The following is a 21,691-nucleotide window of genomic DNA, read 5'->3' on the forward strand; positions in this document are numbered from 1 at the left end:
CCTCTTGAACTCTTTCTCTGAAGGAGTGGTCAAGAGAGTAGAAATAAGACAGAGGCTAAAATAGGGCTCATCCTGCCACCTAATCAGATACTGCCACCTAAGGAAGCAGCTCTCCGAATCCCTAAGAGTACGTGCCAGAGGCAAGGATGGTTCAGACAACACCCAAGTGACAGCCTTCCAGCCACATGCAATGAACTCGTGACCTAATAGGCTGAGAGACCAGTGAAGTCTGAGGTAGAGAGTCCACCCTCAATGATGGCCCCAGGGTTGGAGGGAAGGAGCCTCAAAGGTGGGATGCATCCTGATTCCTACAATACTTGGTGTTGCCACTCTCCATACTCACAGAGAAGCACACAGGCCACTCCCCTTAGAGTGCATGTCTCATTTTCCTAATTTGTTCCCAAACTACAGATGCTAAACACTGCAGAGTGGAGAAAGAAAGAATGTCCATAAGTGGGCTGATAAACACTATGCATTATAAAAGCTTTTGCAAGCAACGTGGAGTTGCTCATGTTAATACATACATGAGACCGTACAAAACACAGACCTCTACAAATGGAGACAGAGGAGTGGCCAAAGACTTTCTGATGTGACATACATATGACTCATGTATACTCTAGGACATTTCTTAGACTCTAAGCACAGTCAGAGTTAGAGAAGGTCACATGTATTTCAGGCAGCTGGTTAAAACATGTATTTTAAAAAATAAAGAAAGCATTGTCCAAAAAAATCACATTAGTGATTACAGCCAGGTTAGCACAAAAAAATAAATAAAAAATAAATAAATGACGGTTTGATCTTGAAAGCACATTTTATTTTGGCTTGAGGTAGACAGATACTTACAAAGGGCAGTGTAGCAGTGAAAAGTTGAAAACTATAGTCAGCCTATTTGATTTTGAGTTTCTATTCCACTTACTAGAGATAAACGCTTGGGAAATTTTATTAATCTCTCTGTACTTCAGTTTCCTTAACTGTATAATGGGGACAGTAACAGTATATCTGCCACAGGCTGGTGTGAGGTTTACATGAGATAATTCGTGTGAAGAGCTTAACAAAGGGCCTAGTGGCTCTGTTTCCATGACTATCACCATTCCCAGGGCCAAAGTAGTTCACTCACCAAGATGGGTGTCCATCACCTTTGCACAGTATTTGCACATGGCATCCAGGTCATTCAACTGTCCTTGAAGGAAGGAAATTTGGGCTTCTAATTCTTCTTCCTAAAATGAAGCAAGTACAGATATGGAAAATTTGTAAAAAATCAAATAAAATCCTCAAAGTTCTCTAATGATCTGGACTATTTTAAAGAAGTATAATGTCTTTTCAATCCTAGACAAGGCATAAGAAAATAGCAAATAAACATGAACAAATGAACTACTGCCACTACCGATAAGATGGAAAAAGGGTAAAGTAGAGGCTGAAGAAATCTGGACTTTTCCTAATTGAATGCTAGATTTGTGCCATGCATAAATGTTTACCCATATAGAAAAGTACATAAAAAAATATATATTTTTAACTACTGAGTCCTACAAATCGGAAGAGTAAATTGGATTTCAGTGAGCCATACTCCCCAGACAGCTGGTACAAAAAAATTACATTTTCTCTCACACACATTTGGGAAACTGAAGATTTCCATTTATATAAGACACATCTCATCACTTTCCAGACAATGATAATCTCTTAAAAAGTGAGATTTCCCCAAAGCACTTGGAAAAGTTTTGTCCCTGCAGCCCATAAATAGCTGCTCTTACATTTCCTCTCTTGATATGACACCAGAGCATTTTATTTATTTGATTGTTTCTAGGAAAAATACTCTGGGTTGAGTAATTATCTAAATGGTAAAAGACAATCTAACTATAACAAAAGGAAAAGTCTGTTAATTTTTTTTTTAAAGAAAACTGATACATGTAAAAATTTTCCCCAGGATATTTAGAAGATTAAAGGATTTTTTTTTTCAGAGAAAGAGAATTATCCTCATTAGGTAGGCTACTTTAAACCAAGTGAGCTAGAATACAAAGAAAATATTTTGCTGGAGCTGGAACAGGCTAGAAAATTGGTTTTTCAGTTTTAGATGCTTGTCCTGTCACATAAAAATCCTGTGTCATTAAAACGAAGGAAGAAGAAATCTTCTGAGCTTTGCTTTCCCTTAGTGACTGCGTATAATTTGACTTATAGATGGAAATTAACAGTTGAAAAGGTTACTTGTAGGTGTATTCCATTTTAGCAACACACATATACAGCACTGCAAAGTACCGTTTCTAACTGCTGCCTGGAGAATAAGCCCTTAGGAATATGCATTTGAAAGCTTGACACAGAAAATAGAGCAGTAAAAACTGCTTAAAAACAAATTATTGAGAAGAGTCCATTGTTGGATAACACCAGCACTAACCATGTCCCACCAAGTGAAGACAAATGCCACCAGAAGAAGCTCAGCCAAGGGGGGATGACAGGGGCCTTCATTTGGGCTTTAGGTGGAAAAGGATGAGTGTTTCAGGGTATTGTTCTTTTTTCCCTTTGCTTTGGCTGAGTTTCCCTGTCCTATCAGGACACTGCAGGAGAGAGAACACTGCATGTCGGTTAATGGTGGCTGTGGTTAGCTCCTGAAGATGGTCACCATGCAGTTTTCTCATTGTACACCTTGTTCCCTCCCCTTGAGCCTGGCTGACCTTGTGACTTGCCTTAACCCAGAGAATACAGCAGAAGTCAAATGGGGCCAGTTTGGCGCTAGTGTAAGAAGTCAGCTACCATGTTGTAAGGAAGTTCAGGCTATACTGAGACAGGCGAGGAAATGTGGAGAGAAAGAGGCCACAAGAGAAGCTCTGAGTTCCAGACATGGGGATGAGGTCTTACTGGACCTTTCTGCTGAACCCATGTGAAGTAAGCCAATGAGTGACCCAGTCAATGCAGTCAACATCCTGTGAAACTGAACAGTCCACCCGAGCCTTATCCAAACTGTGTAAGCGTGTGGAAGTACGAAAACACAGTTTCTACATCTGCTCATGCTGCTTAGGGCCCTGGTGGCAATGAAGAGCATCCTGCTGGCCTAAAGCCCAAGCCAACCTCAGTGCAAATGGAATCTGTACTGTAGAAAATGGCAACTTTCACTCATTCAAACCTTTTTCCCAAAGGAAAGCTCATACCAACACCCAGTTTATGAGCTAAGAAGAGCATTCTGGTTGAAAGGGGTTGACGGGCCGGGAGTCTTCTATTTGAATGTTAGAAATCAGTGTCTTAATCTTCTAGAGTTTGCCTCATCTAAAACATTTCTAAACCCTTCAACTATCACTCAGAATTTATAAATAGGAATGGGATCACTTGGAGGCAAAAAGGTGACTTGTCATTTGTTCTTCACTATATAATTACAGATAAAAGAAAGAGCCAAGAATCAGGCTTCTAAAATTGTGGAACTGATTTCATGCTGCTTTCTTAGTTTTGCATGCTGCATTCTCTTCCCAACTAACATGCTTTAAACACTGGCAGCTTCAGTCACTTGTTTTCAGTAAACTGGCTCTCTGTGATAAAAAACAATGCTTGGCTAATTGCCTTAGGTTTTATGAGAACAGTAGTGTAATTTTTAGGTATAAATAAGACACTAAAAAAAAATCTTTATTTTATAGCAGGTCCTCAAATAACATCTTTCCACTCAATGTCATCCTATCTAATAAAAGAGTAAAAAGCCAATTGACCATCACTCTAATACACAAGGTGGCTGCCTCCATGTGGATACAAGATGACCAGCAGGGGAAGGAGGTTGGGAGGGGCCAGACCTGCAAGGGAGGGCAGTTGGGGGTGATCATGCCTTCAGGGGAAGGCAATTAGGGGCGACCAGGCTGGCAGAGGAGGGAAGTTGGGGGCGGCCAGACCTTCAGGGAAGGGCATTTTTTGGGGGGAGGGGGGAGGTTTCACAGGAAGTGGTGTTAGAACACTCAAGAAGCCAAAGAACCACATGTGGCTCAAGAGCCACAGTTTACCAACCACTGCATTAGGGGGTGATCAGGTTGGCAGGCAGAAGCGGTTAGGGGCAATCAGGAAGGCAGGCAGGCAAGCAGTTGGGATCTAGCAGTCTTGGATTGTGAGAGGGAAGTCCAACTGCCTGTTTAGTCCTGATCCTATTAGGACATCCCTCAAGGGTCCCAGATTGGAGAGGGTGCAGGCTAGATTGAGGGACCTTTCCCCCCCCCCCCCCCCACCGCCCCATACGAATTTCGTGCACTGGGCCTCTAGTTTTGTTATAATGTTGATGAGATGCCATAAGAACTAGATTAACTCTTGTTTATATCAATTAGCCTACAGTACAATTGGCTTTTTGTAGGTCATTTCACTTAAAGTCACAGAACCTGTCAATGATGCTAAGTGAGGACTTACAGATTTACCTCTGCACGTTTCCTTTGTCTGCCACTACAGAAGGGAGGATGAGGGCCACTCCATTGCAAGAGGAAAAACCTAGCATCTAACCTTTCTATAGTGATTACAGTATCACAGACACTAAGCTTTTCATGCATTAACTCATTTACTCCTCACCACAAACATATAAGGTGGATTCTCTCATTCTCTCCTACATGAAACATGGTATCCTCCTCTGTAAACACAGTCTTAGAAGTATATGCAAGGTTTACACAGCTAATTGAGGACCCAAGTCCCCTGGCTTACTAATTCCACTGAATAATCTCATATCTCAGTTTCCTTGAAAAGAGATTCAGTAATTACCATGTTAAGTCCTAACCCCCAAATTACTTACTAAATTGTTTTCCTTCCAAAAAATTAGGCCTACTTGGTTGTGTTCTGTTTTGTTGTTTGCTGAGTGATTTTTGTTTTCACTGTATCTGAAGAAATGATTATTTAGAATTTGCTTTTTAAAAAGTGGTGTTTCCTTTACCCAAATAGCTTATGTGTTGTTATACTTCTACTCAAATATTTTATATCTCAGTTCTTAAATTATTTTATAATATATGAATTTGATATATCAATTTTGTTAAATGATTTTGTTTTTCTACTATTGTATATAATAGGACAAGCTTCTCTAGTTTATTATTTATTCACTTATTCGTTAATTTACTCAATGAATACATTTGTGTTAGGCCTTGTGGAAAACACAGTAATAAATGAGACATGAATTCTGGCTTCTGACTTTAAGGGTAAGACCGAAGACTTGTACATAATGATAAGAGATGAGTAAGGAACTTGAGTAATAGCTCTGAGAAGAGCAGATGACTTCCAATGTATAGAGATGGAAATGAAAGCAGATGTTCTGGAAGAGGCAGCATTATTAATGGGTCTTAAAGACGAAGGGGGACTTGACCCAGAAGAAATGATGGATAGAGACGTTGTAGGAGGCAGGGACCCAGTAAACAAAGGAGTCGGAAAGTGGGACCTGTGCAGAGCCAGAGCTTGGAGAAGAGCAGAAGCTGAGGTCTGGCAGAAAGTCTTCCCTTCCTTTTCCATTCATCCCGAATACCTTTTTACTTCAGATGATGATGTTTTCGGGGATGCGGCTTGACATGCAGACTGTCGTGGCTGCTGCCCCTCCCATGCGCCCTGCTCATAGAAATGCCAGGCTGAGCAGTATCCTGGTCCATGGACTAATGAAAACCCTGGGGTCCTTGGTTCAGGAGAAAAGTGAGCCAGGAAGAGCACTAGGGGGAGATCTGCTTAGCTTCCATGTAGTACTTCAGATCACAAGAAAAGCAGACGAGAGAATCCACCCTTACTGCGGGCAACAGGAAGAGGCTAAATACAGAAACCAGGAGACAGGAAAGGTGCCCAGTCTTTTTTGAACAGATGGTGAACAAGAAGTGGGAAATGAAGGAAATGGCAAGTCTTGAGGAGAAAAAGTGGGGAGGCCATGGATGTTCTGAGGAAGCTGTGGTGCACACAAGGGCAAAATACTCACACATGGTGTGGATGAAAACCAAGACAGAGCATATGGTATTGTCAGAGGAAGACACCACCAAGGGGAAAAATACACGAAAAAGGAGCACAAAGAAGACTTAAGAGTATAAAAGTCACTGGTAAGACTTAAGAATATAAAAACCACGCTGGAGAGCAAGCGGAATATGATCACAAGCCCTGGAATCAGCATGAACCATGTCTGTAATCCTGACTCGACAGCCTCAGTTTCCTATCTATAAAATAAGGATAACAATAATTCCTACTTAAGATGATTGTTGGAGGATGTACTTTGCACAGTGCTTGGCACATGGTAAACACTTATTAATGTTCATGTTGTTGTTGTCTCTAGATTATTAATACAATTCTAGAAAGTTACTTGAAGGAACTATGGATATATGCCAAAAAATGACTCCCAGGATATTCATCACACATGAACACACACACACACACACACACACACACACACACACACACTCCGCACAAATCCTATATGTCTGATAGATGACTTCTGTAATGTGTAGCATCATTCATAAACAGATTAGGCAATTTTTTAAGATGTTCTCCTAGAGAACATTTAACAGTAACATATTATACACTAATAGGGAAGACAAGTCACAAAGTTCTAGGTAGAGAATGACTGTCAAAGTGATGGTTGCCAGATGGGAAAGGGGTTGTGGACTGGGTGAAAAGATCAGCGTGATTAAAAAGTACAAATTCACAGTTATAAAAATAGTCATGGAGATGTAAAGTACAGCCTGGAATTAATAATACTGCAATAACTATGCAACGTGTCATATGGGTACTAGGCTTATTGGGGTAATGATTTGGTAAGGTATATAAATGTCTTTTCACTATGGTGAAAACTAATATAATATTTTAGTATGTCAAATTTTTTTGAAAAAATATTTAAGTGATTTTGTTTAGAAAAAATAAAAGATATCCACCAAAGTGTTTTTATCAGTTATTCTCTGAACAGTAGAATTACAGGTAATTTTTCCTCCTTTTTCGGGGTGTGTGTGTATGGATTTTTTACAATGAAATTGGACCATATTTTTGTAATAAGAAACTCAAATTATTATTCAAATAACATAATACAAAGTAAATTTTTAAAAATATAAGTGGCATTTACCAAGGAGAAAAAAGAGGTGCTAATATTTTTAAATGACCAAAACGGATTCTAAGTTAAACTCTACACAGTATTACATTCCAGCAATTTTCAACTGGTGTGCCGCAAAAACTTTTTAGGACACGAAATACATGACTATTTCATCAGGGGCACTGGTCTCTTTTCCCTTAGTTTGCCAAATTAAAAAAAAATGACAACAGTCAACACAACAATAGCCATGAATGAACCAGGTGGGTCAGGGCTTTGCCAGGCGGGCTCCCCTTTGACCCTGCTGCCCGGGGCAGCCAGACTCCCCGCCCGCCCCTGCAGCAGCCCAGGGAGAGCTGTAGTGCGGGGATACCAGGTGAAATACAGGGAGAAAATTATTTTTCCAAGCAAAACTTTGCTCCACAGATTGCAACTTGGCTTTTAGCATATCTCTAGAGTTGACCAATTACATATCAAGTCCACATTCACTCCATTGATTTCCATGAGAAAGAGTTTCAGACATCTTTTTGAAGTCAGGTATTGGCAGGTTAAGATAACTGACTCAGATTACATATTTGTTATAGTTGGGACATATGGGATATGGATTATAAGTGATATTTAAAAAATAGAACATGGAAGGTTCACAAGATTAAAAGAAATAAATTTCTTCTTATTCGGCTGCCTCTCATCATTTTTATTGAGGAACTAAAAATGACCTTAGTTTCTTACCCCGTTTTATTTTTTTTGGCTCTACCTAATAGGCAGAAATTTCCCTTTGTCCAGTCATGAGTATATTTTGTTGTTTTTTGCAGAAGGCACTAACCACAGCCTCTCTATGCCTCGGTTCTCTTATCTATAAAATAGGAGGTAATTTCAGCACCTCATAGCAGACAGACCTTGTAGTCTGTTGAGGACTGAAGGAGCTAATGCATGTGGACTGCCGAGAACAGAGGCACACATGGAAAGCTTTCTATAACTACAGTTACCATCACCCACTAGAATATGCTCACACTAGGCTATATTTGAAACTGGCTTTATCTATAGAGAACCCCATTTCTGATTTGATATTCAATTAATTTTACATAGACTCATTCTTTTTATTTTCTGATGGGTACAGACATCACCTGGGGAACACCATTAGGCCTGGGTGGGGCCTGAGGTCTGCATTGTTGACAAGCTCCCAGGGGATGGCTGTGCAACTGCCTATGGACCCCACTTTGAATGGCAAGGACTCAGATGACCCATCTCCAGCCGCATATTCACTTCTGAATACAGCGTTCAACCCCCTGGGAAGGTTGTGAAACCCTTGCCTATTCCCTTACTCTAAGACAGTGTTAACAGACGGCTGCATGATCACATGCTTACTTGGTAACAGTCCAAAGGACCACTCTCAACACGCAGTAGGGTGGAGGGAGGAAGGACTGGATACAGGCATCTAAGACAGTTTTCCAACCTCCCTCAACTGCTTCATTCTTTAGAACTAATTCTTAGACTATTAGGTATCTAATCTGTTCTACTGTAGACACAAGCACTTATTTTAAAGCAAAATGCAAATTAATTTTGTTGAACTATGCATGCTCTCTTCTGTAATGTGGATAAACAAAGGCTTTTTGTGTAAGTATCAGAGAATAAAAGATGCCTTTTGAATATGAATACAATAAAAAGAAAATGGTAGAATATTTCCATTCATCTCTCATTTCCTGAAGATATTTTTATAATAATGAATAACATTTGTTAAATACTTTTAGCCGTTAGAAGCATGCTTTTATATGCTTACTTCCATTTCAACACCACAAGCTATTTTAATCTAACTTTTCCTTTCTAGACTTTGTTTACAAAACACAATAAATAGAATAAACAGAAAAGTTAAAAATGGTGCCAAAAAACCCGGGATCATGTGCTACAAATTCTAAAGTAAACTGAATAAACTTACAATCCTGACATAAATATAGTGGAAATTAAAACAAAATATTTGAACAGAAAACCTCACATATGTGTAACCTGACGAAGAATAAAACCGTATTTGCATAGTTACAAACTTTATTATTTGTAAAAACTCTAAACCGCTTTTTAAAATAAGTAACTATATATTGGGTCGGCAACTACGTAATTGCGGATTTTTTAAAGAAAATCAAAGACAATTTTTTCATGGAACTAAATAACTGTATTCTGTAATGTATTGCCCATTTTGATCAATGACCTTTTGCCATCTTTCAGGCAGCATCATAATCCCACGTTCAAAAAACTTCTGGTTTTTATTAGCAAAAAACTGAATCAGGTACGATTTGACATCATCATCATTATTGAAATTTTTACCATTCAAGGAGTTTTGTAAAGATCGAAACAAAAAGTAATCAGATGGTGCAAGGTCAGGACTATATGGTGGATGTGGCAAAACATCCCAACCAAGCTCCATTAATTTTTGCCGAGTGACCAAAGATGTGTGTGGCCTTGCATTGTCATGATGGAATACAACACCTTTTCGGTTTGTCAATTCGGGCCGCTTTTCTTCAACTGCATTGTTTAATTTCGTTAGTTGTTCAATGTAGACATCAGAATTGATCGTTCGGTTGGGTGGTAAGAGTTCAAAATAGACAATTCCTTTGTAATCCCACCAAACTGATAACAAAACCTTCTTTTGATGAATATCAGCTTTTGATGTTGTTTGAGTTGGTTCACCTGGCCTGCTCCACGATCTTTTCCGCTTGATATTGTTGTAAACAACCCATTTTTCATCGCCAGTTATCAGTCGTTTTAAAAATGGATCATTTTCATTACGTTTCTTTATCAAATCGCAGCTGCTAATGCGTTGCGTTAACTGTGATTCTTTCAGTTCGTGAGGAACCCATGTATCGAGTTTTTGAACATAGCCAAGTTGTTTTAAGTGATTTTCAATGCATGTATGTGATACATGAAGCTTCTCTGCAATCTCACGTGTTGTACTGTGACAGTCCGAATTGATTATTGCTTTGATTAGGGCGTCATCAACTTCAACTGGACGACCAGAGCGTTTTTCATCTTTGAGTGAAAAATCACCAGAACTGAAATTTGGCAAACCAATTTTGACACTGCCGTTCTTTTAAGGCTTCGTCACCATAAACAGCACATAACTTTTTATGAGCTTGCGATGCGTTTTTCCCTTTGCAGAAATAAAAAAGCAAAATATGACGAAAATGTTCCTTTTGATTTTCCATTTTTCAACGAACGCCAAACGAAAACTACAAAATAGATCAAAAAACTTTTTTTACTGATTAACAGCTGAATAGTCAACTATCAAATAACAAAATGTGTTTTACATTTGTACTACGTCTGCAAACCTAAAAATTCAACTGAAGCCATATATGTGTGAAACCCGCAATTACGTAGTTGCCGACCCAATACATATGTATATCTTAGAAATTTTCAAGCCTTTAAAGATTCAAAAGGTATAAAAATGTTGAGCATAATTGTTCAGGCAACTGCCTGTCTTTTGAACATTCTACCTGGGAAAGGAAGCCTGTCCAGAAGGGACTGTGTTTGGGAGGTGGATTAGACCTCTGTGTGGAGAAATGTCTCATCTTTTGGACCTCCGAGCTGTACTTTTATCATTAAGCAACCTGACCGACCTTTTGTAAACCAGAATAGTTCTCTCCTCCACCAGGCCGATTGGCACAGATGTAGCTTTATTTAACCAGGGTTTTTCCCTCTCCACGCACATGTGATCAGACCAACTGATGCAACCATCCAGCCAGCACCGGGGACTCCAGCTGAGTTTCTCACTCTGTTCCTGGCCAGGTTGAACCATCTGTGTGCTTTCCCTTGTTGCTCCCTGGCACGGGCATGATGGCTGACCCAGAGAAAAGTGGCTCAGTCAAGGTTGTTTTTCTTATAACAAAGCTAATTGCCCCACGTGAGGATAAAATGTGCACCCCTGTACCACTATTCTCTGGACTAACTGACCCCCACAAAGTCCAATTAGAGATAAACAAAAACAATGGCATCCACGCTGAGGATCATGCACGGTTGAGGACATAGTTTCAGTTACAATCCATAAAAGAAACCAAGTGCTGGGAAACAGCGTTGTTTAACACAGACACTATTGATTTTGAGACTTCTGGAAAGAAAAAGAAAAGGTGAGAAGGAAGTAATTCTCTGAATTACCTGGTTTATTCACATGCCTATCACACTTTTGTTAATTCACTCCTTAAACTGATAGAAACCTAGTTTTCTACACGTACCAACAAGTCCTACTAGCTTTTATATGTGCTTGGTGAATGCCACTGGGGAATGAGGTGACTTTTGAGGCCCCTGAGGCCAGAATAAAGCCTAATACACCTAAATCCTTGCATAGCATCCAGATCCCTTAACCACATTCATTCATTCCTAAACATTTACTGAGTGCCAGGTACAACATCTGCCACAGCGGAGACTGTGATAGTGACAAGTGACTATAAAGGCCTTTTAACTCAATACAAGTAGTTCTCTGACAGTCAAAGCAAAGGGCGAACTAACAAATAACTAGGGCATCCCTCACCTCAATGGTGATGCTACTAATGTAGTGTTGGGATGAGGCTCTGGAATCTGCAGCTTAACCAGGGCCATAGCTGCCCAGCGAAAGTGCTTAAAGCTTCCAGAGAGTGGCTGGGAAGGCTTCATGGGTGTCAAAATAGGAATTTGGTCATAGAGACTGAGGATGGGTGTCTTCAACTATGGACACTGCTGGCCTGCTCACTCCAACCCCCCCCCCCCCCCCCGTCCTGATCACCTCCAACTGACCCTCACTGATGGCCCCATTGGCCTCCTTCCCTCCCCATTGGCCTGCTCACCCCCAACAGCCTTCCTACTGGCCTGCTCATTCCAAACTGCCCCCCACCCCGTCCTGATCACCTCCAACGAACCCCCACTGATGGCCTGCTCAACCCCAACTGGCCCCCCTGTTTGTCTGCTTACTCCCAACAACCTCTGCCATCCCATCCTGGCCTGATCACCCCCTGGCGACCCAAGCTCCCTGTCCCTCCATTTTTTTTCTTTTTTCAATGCCTCCTTGAGTGGAGGGCAGAACTGGCTGGAAGCAAGTATCTAGAGATTATTTAATCTTTTATAATTAAAACTTTGTATCCTTGAGCGGAGGCCAAGGTCACCCAGGGTGGGAAGTTTGGCTTCCTCCATCGCTGTGGGCAACCCAAGCCTCCTGCTCAGCTCCAGCTCCGTGGCCACTGCCATTTTTGTTGGGATTTATTTATCTTCTATAATTAAAACTTTGTAGCCTTGAGTGGAGGCCAGGGCAGGCCAGGGTAGGCCAGGGCAGGTCAGGGCAGGCGGGAAGCCAGGGCAACCCAAACTTCCTGGTTTCTCCAGTTCCGTGACCGACCACCATCTTGGTTGGTTTAATTTGCATACTCACTCCTGATTGGCTGGTGGATGTGACTTGTGGGTATAGCAGAGTGATGGTTAATTTGCATGTTTCTCTTTTATTAGTGTAGATATTTATGAATTGAAAAACTCCTATAACTAGATAAACTCTAGATGCTAGATTTCAATTCCATATAAAAGCCCATAAATAAATTGATTATAATCAATACTTTGCAATACCATGTGTTCTTAGGAAGAAATGAAGAGGAAATTTGATAACTAGAAAAATTTTGGTCTTCTGGAAATGCCACTTGCTCAATTTATTTTTTCCACTTACCAATCTAAATCAAGTAGCCTAAAAATTCACAGCTAATACATCATTGGTGCAACAGAACTGGTTCTTTAAAATGCAAATACTTTAGGGAATGATTAGATAAACCATTTTGACAATTAATAACTTAGGATAATTAACCTATCAGATTATCTAGTCACTCCTCCCTCACCACCTTTCCATAGTGTCATAGGCTTCTCTAATCTTTTGTCTTACCAAAGATTGGTTGGGGAGGGGGCAAAGGATTTAATTTTGGTCTGTCAATGAGATTGGAGGGAAAGCCTGCTGGTGAATGTCCAGATAGACCTCTCTAGAAGATGTGCATGTGTGAGGAGGGTGATAGGAGGGATGACAGGATAGAGACCTGCCTATCCCAGGACTCTTATTAAAATAATAAGCAACACATTTCCTCACTGAGATAATAATTTCTTGTATTTGTACTAAAAACAAGTTGATATAATCCCAACTATTTTACATTTGCCAGAGGATGTGAGGGAGAAGGGAACACCAGCAATAGACATTGTGACTGACTACTTGATATCCACCACTATTCTATTCTAGGAAGCTGTTGGATATTTGTAAGGAAACCAATGGTTGCATTTAATGAAAGAAGAAGTATGTTTGTGGTTAAAGTCTGATTTCTCACATGGAGCTTATCTAGACCAATGCAGCTCATGGTGATCAATCTTTTGAATCTATATTATTTATTGCCTTTACTACTTTTATGGTATTTAACCATAAACTACCTTTTATGTTGATGAGTTATATTTTTATTTAGTTTAATTATTACTTAACTTTTGATGTGTTTCCCCCTCCTTCAGTTTAATTGTCAGCATCCTCATTTAGACTACTTTCTCATAGTTCTTATCCAGATATGTCTTAAATTCCAATTTCTAGAACATGACCTGAAGTAGATTAGATCATGTTCAGGTTGTCTATACTTCCACAAATAAATATGAGTCTGCATTCAAATTTGTTTTCATTCATCTGACACTTTTTGTTATCTTGTCATGACAAAGAATAGATATATGAATATTACAAAAACAAATTCTATTAGCATGACCATAGTATAGGCAATGATGAGTGCATGCAGGGGACACAAAGACACAGAATGAGTAGCCCCAGTAGTGATTTGGACCAGCAGGTGGTTTTTACCTCACTACACATCCTCTTTTATGCAGGGATTTTCAGCTCAGGCAATTTTTATTTCCTGTGGTTTAGAGAATGGATATGTTTATATCTTTAAAGATTGGTGTATAATTATCACAAAGCATAGCAAAATGTCTTGCAGTTCATCAGGAATATAAAAAAAATCCGTTAATTAGCCGATGTGCTTAAATATTAGAACTTATCTACACAGACAAATCAACTTGAGTTTTTCTTATGTTCAGTATGTTTCTTTTTCTTAACAAAGATATTCTTGGAAAATGATTTGGCAATAATTGTAGAACATTCAACAGTGCCAAAAATAAGTAAAAAATTATTTAACAATCAAATGAATGACCAAAGAAAATAGATTTCTAGAACACTAAGTATAGAATGTCATTTACATTATGCAAAATAAAGCATGAAAAATAAAAATTATAAACATTTTTAATTTTGTTTGCAAGACTAAAAAGTCAGGGCTTGATTAAAACCTGGGTTTGAATTAGGTGAGCCCAACAGACTATTTTGGGAAACAAAGCAAAGGAAAAATTGTCTTCAAATCAATTCTCAAAACAATACTACTACTAATCATGAAGTAAGGTCATTTTTAAAACTTCCTACTAATTTGTTCACATTTCAGAGAATTATAATCATGTCTTTTGTAAACACACTAGAGGCCCATAGCATGAAGATTTGTGCAAGAATAGGCCTTCCTTCCCCTGGCTTCATTCCTGGCCACTTGGGAGCCAGCAAGTACCCGCTCCGGGCTGGAGCACCACTCCTGGCTGGAGCACAGCTCCTATAGCTCTTTCCACCGCCTCCCCTCCCTCTCTCCTTCTCTGCCTGACATCTCCAGACTTGCATATGCAAATTAACCCACCATATTTGTCAGGTTAATTTGAATACTCACTCCTGATTGGCTGTGGGTGTAGCTGAGGTATGGTCAACTTATATCTTTGTCTATTATTAGGTAAGATGGCACAGGACTTAACTAATTACCTTTTTAAAGACTGAGTTGTACACTCTTTTATTATAAGGCCAAATAAGGGGCATTAACAGGAATGAACATGTACAACTTCATCTAAAGATAGCCTGTGGTTTACAAAAAGGCAATACTGAGAGGAAATAAGTTTTGAGACTTACTATATGACCTTGTCCAGAATATGTTACACCTATACTGATTTTGGAAATTATTTCTCAATGATTGGATTAGAAACACATGCAGATTTAGTCAAACTTAGGTTAAGAACTAGTACTAGAGTATCTTTGTTTTGATGTCTCTTTTCAACTGCTATTTCATCTTTTTATTAACTGACACCAAACATTTATTGACCCTGGGCCACTATAAAAGATCAATTTGAATTTTGAAATCTGAAAAATATATAGTTTAAGACACTGGGTCCCAAAGAAGAGATATATTTGCTTCAATTTGGGCCACTTGCTTGTATGAAAAATTTGATAATGATTATGTTAATGAGAAACTATCTTGAACTTTTTTTAGGACATGGAATACCCCTGTAACATGGTGACTGGGCTGGAAATGAAAGCAAAGTGGGCCCAGGAATGATAATGCCCAATCATAGGCTCTAATGCTACTAGGACCATTCTGGGTTGGTATGTGGTTCCCATCAGAGTTATGTGCATTGTTATGCTGTGATAAGCAACTCTCATCTTAAAATAACAAAGGTTCATTTACCATTCACAGTCCATATCTATCATGGCTGGCAGGTGGGTGCCAGAGGAGAAAACAGAGCTGGGAGGATCCTGTAGTGACAATACGTACATATCACTTCCACTCAACTCACTGAGCAGAACCAGTCACATGGCTCTGACAGACTATAGGAGACACAGAGGTACAATACTATCATGTGCCTAGAACGGGGGAAAATTAAAATTATTTGGCAAAGGGCACTGACTACAATACATTATTTCATAAAATAATAAGCTAACCATTATGTGGACAACCATGAGAAATTTTTTTTCTCTTGAAAATTTCTGCTACGTACTTCCCACAAGTCAGGAAATATATTAAATTTTGGATAGTAATTTGGCATTCTGTTTCTTGGTTCACAGCAGGTCTACATGGAGGATTAGACTCACTCTGTTTCTATTTTTGCTCCACTTCTCAGTTTTAAGTGACTGCATTACCATAAATAAAAGTAATTAATTGGTGTTGTAGTCTAATTCATATGTCACCAAAATATGATGATGCAAATGACACATCTCTCCATATGCTTTTCTCACTTGTTATTCTTTACTCCGATTCTTCATAGATATGGTTTTCTTTTTGCACAGACAGGTATCTCCTCTTATAATTTATTATGTCATATTCTCATTGTAACTTGAAGTTACTATTTTTAATCTAAGTTATACATGTAACACTATGAAGAGTCAAATGGTTCTACAAGGCTTGTTATGAAAAACAGTTTACACAGCCCCACCCTCCACTTCCTGTTCTCCAGAAGTTACCACTTTTCATTCTTTTACCCACTTTTTTTCATCTCTATACTCTAGCTCATATTGCTACTTCTGGTTTTTTTCTATAGCAACATTTTTTAATGGTGTTCTGGAAGAATTTTGAAAACATGCAATACCTGACCTCTTTTCCCTTAGATTGTAAAAAAAAAAAAAAAAAAAAAAAAAAAAGACAATCAACACAACAAGAGCCATCCAGTGCAAATACCCTATCTTGAATCATAAATATGTAGGTCATATACAGAGATGCATCTTATTGGTCACAATGCATAATAAGGTTGTGTATGATAGATACAAGTATAGGCACCTGATTTTTTAAAAAGTCACTTTGGAGCAAAAAGGGTATAGGTAATTACTATTCTTCTTATTTTTTTTGTAAATCAAAAAACAATTACAACTTTCTTTTGGTGTTTGAGATCGGCAAGAAATATAATTTTGGGTGTGCCACAGAATTTTAGTAACTAGTTTATGTGTGCCACGAGATGAAAAAGGTTGAAATCGCTGTTCTAGAACAGTGGTCGGCAAATTCATTAGTCAACAGAGCCAAATATCAATAGTACAATAATTGAAATTTCTTTTGAGAGCCAAAAACCGACTTCTGCTCATGGGCCACGAAGTTTCAATCGCACTGTATGTGTGCGCCCACACGTGATATTATGTGGAAGAGCCACACACAAGGGGCCAAAGAGCCGTATGTGACTCTTGAGCCACGGTTTTCCGACCATTGTTCTAGAATATTATACACTAATTTTCCACTATGGAGTATGAGCATTTAGCTCTAATGACCACCACCACCTGCTCCCTCACCTCTGCATGCAAAGAAACAGTTCCTACACCCCATCTTCTCAAGTGAATTTCATCATGGCTTTAATTAGGTTAATAGTCAACAGGCTTACATTATAATGTCTATACAAATTATAGTCTTAGCTCACTTAAAAGGTTTTTCATAACGTTTCTTTTCTTGTAGCTACTTTTTGTTTTTCTTTGGGGTTACTGATTATTTTGTGCTTTACTGGCTTGTTTTTTTTGTCTCTAGTTATCACTAATTTAAACCTAAGCTCATCTCTAGTTGTAAAAATTACTCAATTTGTTCAAACATATTCGTTATTCTTACAATTTCATAATTTTGGAGAAAACTTTCTGGAACCTTCTAATTTGCTGCAATGTGGGTTGGCTGCTGTTCATTGGTCCTGCTGAATAGCTGTGTGGTACATAAGTTTTGGGATCTCCCTGCATTATCATTCTGGGGAATATTGTTGTCTGAGTCTGGATAATCTATTTTTTTGTTCTTAGGTATTCCTCATCCTCAGTGTATGTCCTCATTTTTGTAGAGCATGTCCTCCAGTGGAGTTTGAGGTGCATGGGCATAAATTTTTTGAATCCTGAATGTCTGAAAGTGGCTTTATCCTATCCTCACATTTAATTACTTTGGCTCAGTATAGAATCTAGGTTGGAAGTAATTTTCTTTAGAGTTCTGAAGGCATTCCTCCATTGTCTTGTTTCTGTGTTGCTAAGATAAATTTGTAGCTATGCAATTCTTGATCTTTTGTTGGAAATCTTTCTTTTAATCTAATTCTACAAGTTTGTAGGATATCACTTTGTTCCCAGAGTTCTGAACCTTTTCAGTAATGTATTAGTGTGTGGGTTTCTATTTACTTGTGTGGGGCAAGTAAATAGACCTTTTCAATGGACCTTTTCAGTCTGAAAACTCAGGTCTTTCTTTCACTAGCGGAAAACTTCATTGAATTGTATTTTTGACTATTTCCTTCACTTTATCTGTTCTCTGTCTGGAACTTATGTTTTTTAGATTTTGAACCTCTGGGGTTGGCTCTCTAATTTTCCTATATTTTTTCTTTCTGACCTTCCATTTCTGCCTGTATTCTATTTTCCGGAGAAATTTCCTCAATTTTATCTTCCAACTCTTCTATTAAGTTTTACATTGTTGATATTGTAGATTCTAATAGTGGCTGTTTTCTGAATATTATTTTTGAGGCATTCTACTTCTACATAGACTTGCTTCCTCCCAGTTGCTTTTTTTCTTTAATAGCATTTTATTATTTTGATGTCAAAATCATTTTTACCTAATGAGTCACTCAGAAAATGAAATTCAAAAGAATGATATTTAAAAGTGAGGTACTTCATGCTACTATCATTATTTTGCTATTTTCTAACCACAGGTAAATAGCATGTCCAGAGCTCAACTTGAGTTATTTTTGCTTAATTACTGTGTACCAGGTACTCACGTGAAAACATCAGGACATACATATAAATGATACTTTTTAAATTTTGTTTTTTGTCTGTCTTTTACTCTCAGATGCTCTCCTCCAGTACCTGGCAATCCTTGACTGTGCTGCTCATATAAAACAGTGTAAACTGAAAGTCAAGAGCAAGGTCTGTTTCGAAGGGACAGTGATGGGTAGGTTCACTGTAAATAAGCTGGCTATTTCCCTGAAGAACCACTGAGGTCAAAATGTCTGCATGGTTTTTCATTTGTAACTTCTGCTTAGAGAAAACTCTTCCTGCCTGGAGGGATATACATACTGGAATTTGAGAGGGAAGGGCAAGAGGGGTGAAGCCAAATTCTGAAGCTAAATATATTCATCACTAGAGCCCCGGTGCTTGAATTTCGATGCATGAAAGTAGGCCTTCCTTCCTCTGGCACCCGAGACCCAGGCTTTCCTGCAGCCCAGCTTCGTCTAGAAGGTCGAAGACTAATTGGCATATTATGCTTTTATTATTACAGACTCATTTTCCAGTAAGGTAGTGCTGTATTTGAACATGCCTGATCTCACTCAGTTCAGAGAATTAAATTTCTAGTCTTCTGTCAGCCCAGGGAAGGGAATCCAATTGCTTTCTGAAGAGAGAGATCTCTGACCAATTCTCATGTCTACAGTTCCATCTTTACCCCATTTCCAGTTCCCGAGCTTCCAGAGATTAAATCTAAATCACATTGCTTCTTGGTTTATACCTACTGCTGACTTGGTGTTCAGCTTTCTTAGGCGGCCAAGTTAGTTAGCACTTAACATCTGCTTTCCAAGGAACAAAAAATGTTGCTGTTGTCTTCTCTCCTCGTTTCTTATGCCTTGAGGGTTTATTTTTAACTATTCTAACTGTCCCTGGAGTGGAATCTAAGAGGGAGCAGAGCTAACTGCCTGCACTAAAGCCGCCATTTTTAAATGAAGGTTCCATTCTGCTCTTCCACAAATTAAAGAATCACAGTTCCTACGCACAGAAAGGGACCCCAAGAGAGTGTGTGAGCCCTTCCTTTCAGAGAGCACTGAGTGTTGTCTAATTTGTAGATGAGGGGATTGAAGCACCATAAAGCTATATTGCCCAAGATCATACACAGTCAGACAGACAGATACCATGTCATTATCCATTCTGTGTACCGTGAATGATTATACCTCAGAAGTTTTATGTTTGTTTGTTTTTTTCTTCTAATTTAGAACTACTTCAGCAACAGCTACTAGCAGATTCTTTTCTGTAATACCTTGAATTTGCACTCTCTTCCAGTCGGCAGATGAATTCTTCATAGTAGAATATTCTGTTAAATGAGCTATAAAAAGTGGCTAATGTTTTATTTCTTGTTCTTTGGCTTAACATTTTCAGACACATCCAGGTTGTGTGTTTTTTAAGTAGTTGATATGCTTTAGACATGTTCTTTTGAGTAATGTATATAAAAGCTCTTAGAGAGCAACTATCAATATACCGTAACTGAAAGTAATCTGTATAACCTTTAAAAACAAGTGGTAAAATAATTTTGAAATTTCAAGAAATGCTTTAAACTGAAACACACACACACACACACACACACACACACACACAAAACAACCAACCAAACAAACAAAAAACTCCACATACAACAACAAAACAGCTCGGTTTTAGTGTTTTAACCTATTATTTGGTATAATGCTATTTGCTACATTTTAGAAGAAAAACAAAACAAAACAAAACAAAACAAAACAAAACAAAAACCCACACAGGCTTTGACAAAAAGTCATTTTTCAGGGGAAAAAAGGACCTGAGATTTGGGATTTAACTTATTGTAAGTTGATGCTACCTTCCTCCCAGCTCTATTGTAATATAAACAAACTATAGCCTTAAAATATTTCTTAAAATTTTAACAAAGTTGTTTTTGATGGAAAATTCATTTTAGTCTATAAAAATTTTAAGAGCATTATAAGAAGCTTTAACAAATGCATCCCTCTCGAAGAAATGAAGAATAAAAAACAAAACAAAAACCACTGCTAAATACTTACAGACTCTTTTCTGCCCATGGTTTTGCTGTGTGAGCGGGAACGGGAGATGTTGCTGAAGAAGGAATCCTTTTTGGTAGCAGACAAAGGTGGGGAGCCAGTGAATTCTCTTCCTCCAGGCAGACTCTCAATGCTTGGAGATGAACTGATGTTTTTAGAACTCTGTCCTGTGAGAAACATTAAATGGTAATAATGAAACACCACTCTTTCACTAGGTGACTGAACTTTCTGCTTTTAATAAATGACCCATTATGATACTTCTTTGTTTACACTGTCAACACAATGGCACTATGGAGCATTAAAGGGTATGCATTTTTATGCACCAGAGTAGCTGTCGATGTTTTAAAACAATGAAGTACGCTATAGTTTTCTACATGTAATTTATACTACAACAGTCCAAATGTTACACACATATAAAAAATACAGTTTTTAGAAATCCCAGGTTTAAAAACTGAACCTTCAGTAATGGAATCATCCTTAATAATAGAAAGTGGAAACTATTATGCTATACATTATATTATTAATATAAAAATTTTGAAAAAAATTTGAAATCCTTCACAGTTTTTCAAAAGGGTCCCTTCCCTTTTCATTAATTGCAGAACAGATGTATTGGCTACCCCAGCCTGTGGTAGAAGTATCTAGAAATGGGGACAAAGTGCTGGCTCACGTGGCCTCTGACTAGATTGGTTCCTGGATTAGAGTGGGTGCATCTGTGACACCCAGCAACGCTCTTCATTGAGAGGTTATGCGAAAAAAGCTCCCTCAGACAGGGGTCAAGCTGCAATGGGTGATATTGTTGCTGACCTGGAAGGACAGTAACCCTGAGATAGGAGAGGAGAGGGGAGAACAGGTCCCAGCACCTAGGAGATCTCAAGGGCACAGGGTCCTAGAATGTCAGAGTTAAAAAAGACCTCCAGGCCCTAGCTGGTTTGGCTCAATGGACAGAACACTCACTTGTGGACCAAAGGGTACTGGATTCGATTCTGGTCAAGGGCACATAACCTTGGTTGCAGGCTCCTCCCCGGTCTGAGCCCTGGTCATGCAGAAGGCAACCAATTGATGTGTTTCCTTACATTGATGTTTCTCTCTGCCTTTCCCTCTTTCTTTCACCCTCCCTAAAAATCAATGGAAAAATATCCTCTAGTGAGGATTAACAACAAAAATAAATAAATA

The 21,691-nt window shown here is 38.7% G+C and overlaps 1 protein-coding gene across 6 annotated transcripts in view; it reads right to left on the minus strand.

Annotated features, from left to right (window-relative positions):
- Positions 1-21,691, minus strand: part of TBC1D5 (TBC1 domain family member 5) — a 368,525-nt gene that overhangs the window by 15,839 nt on the left and 330,995 nt on the right. For all 6 annotated transcript variants that reach the window (XM_036431572.2, XM_036431570.2, XM_036431571.2 and 3 more), the window contains 2 exons: positions 20,522-20,685; positions 1,118-1,217 (listed from right to left, as the gene is read on the minus strand). In XM_036431572.2, coding sequence (XP_036287465.1) covers positions 1,118-1,217; positions 20,522-20,685 — 264 coding nt within the window. The remainder of the gene's footprint in view (positions 1-1,117; positions 1,218-20,521; positions 20,686-21,691) is intronic.

The sequence above is a fragment of the Pipistrellus kuhlii genome, unplaced genomic scaffold, assembly GCF_014108245.1.
Source record: "Pipistrellus kuhlii isolate mPipKuh1 unplaced genomic scaffold, mPipKuh1.p scaffold_m20_p_11, whole genome shotgun sequence".
Taxonomy (NCBI): domain Eukaryota; kingdom Metazoa; phylum Chordata; class Mammalia; order Chiroptera; family Vespertilionidae; genus Pipistrellus; species Pipistrellus kuhlii.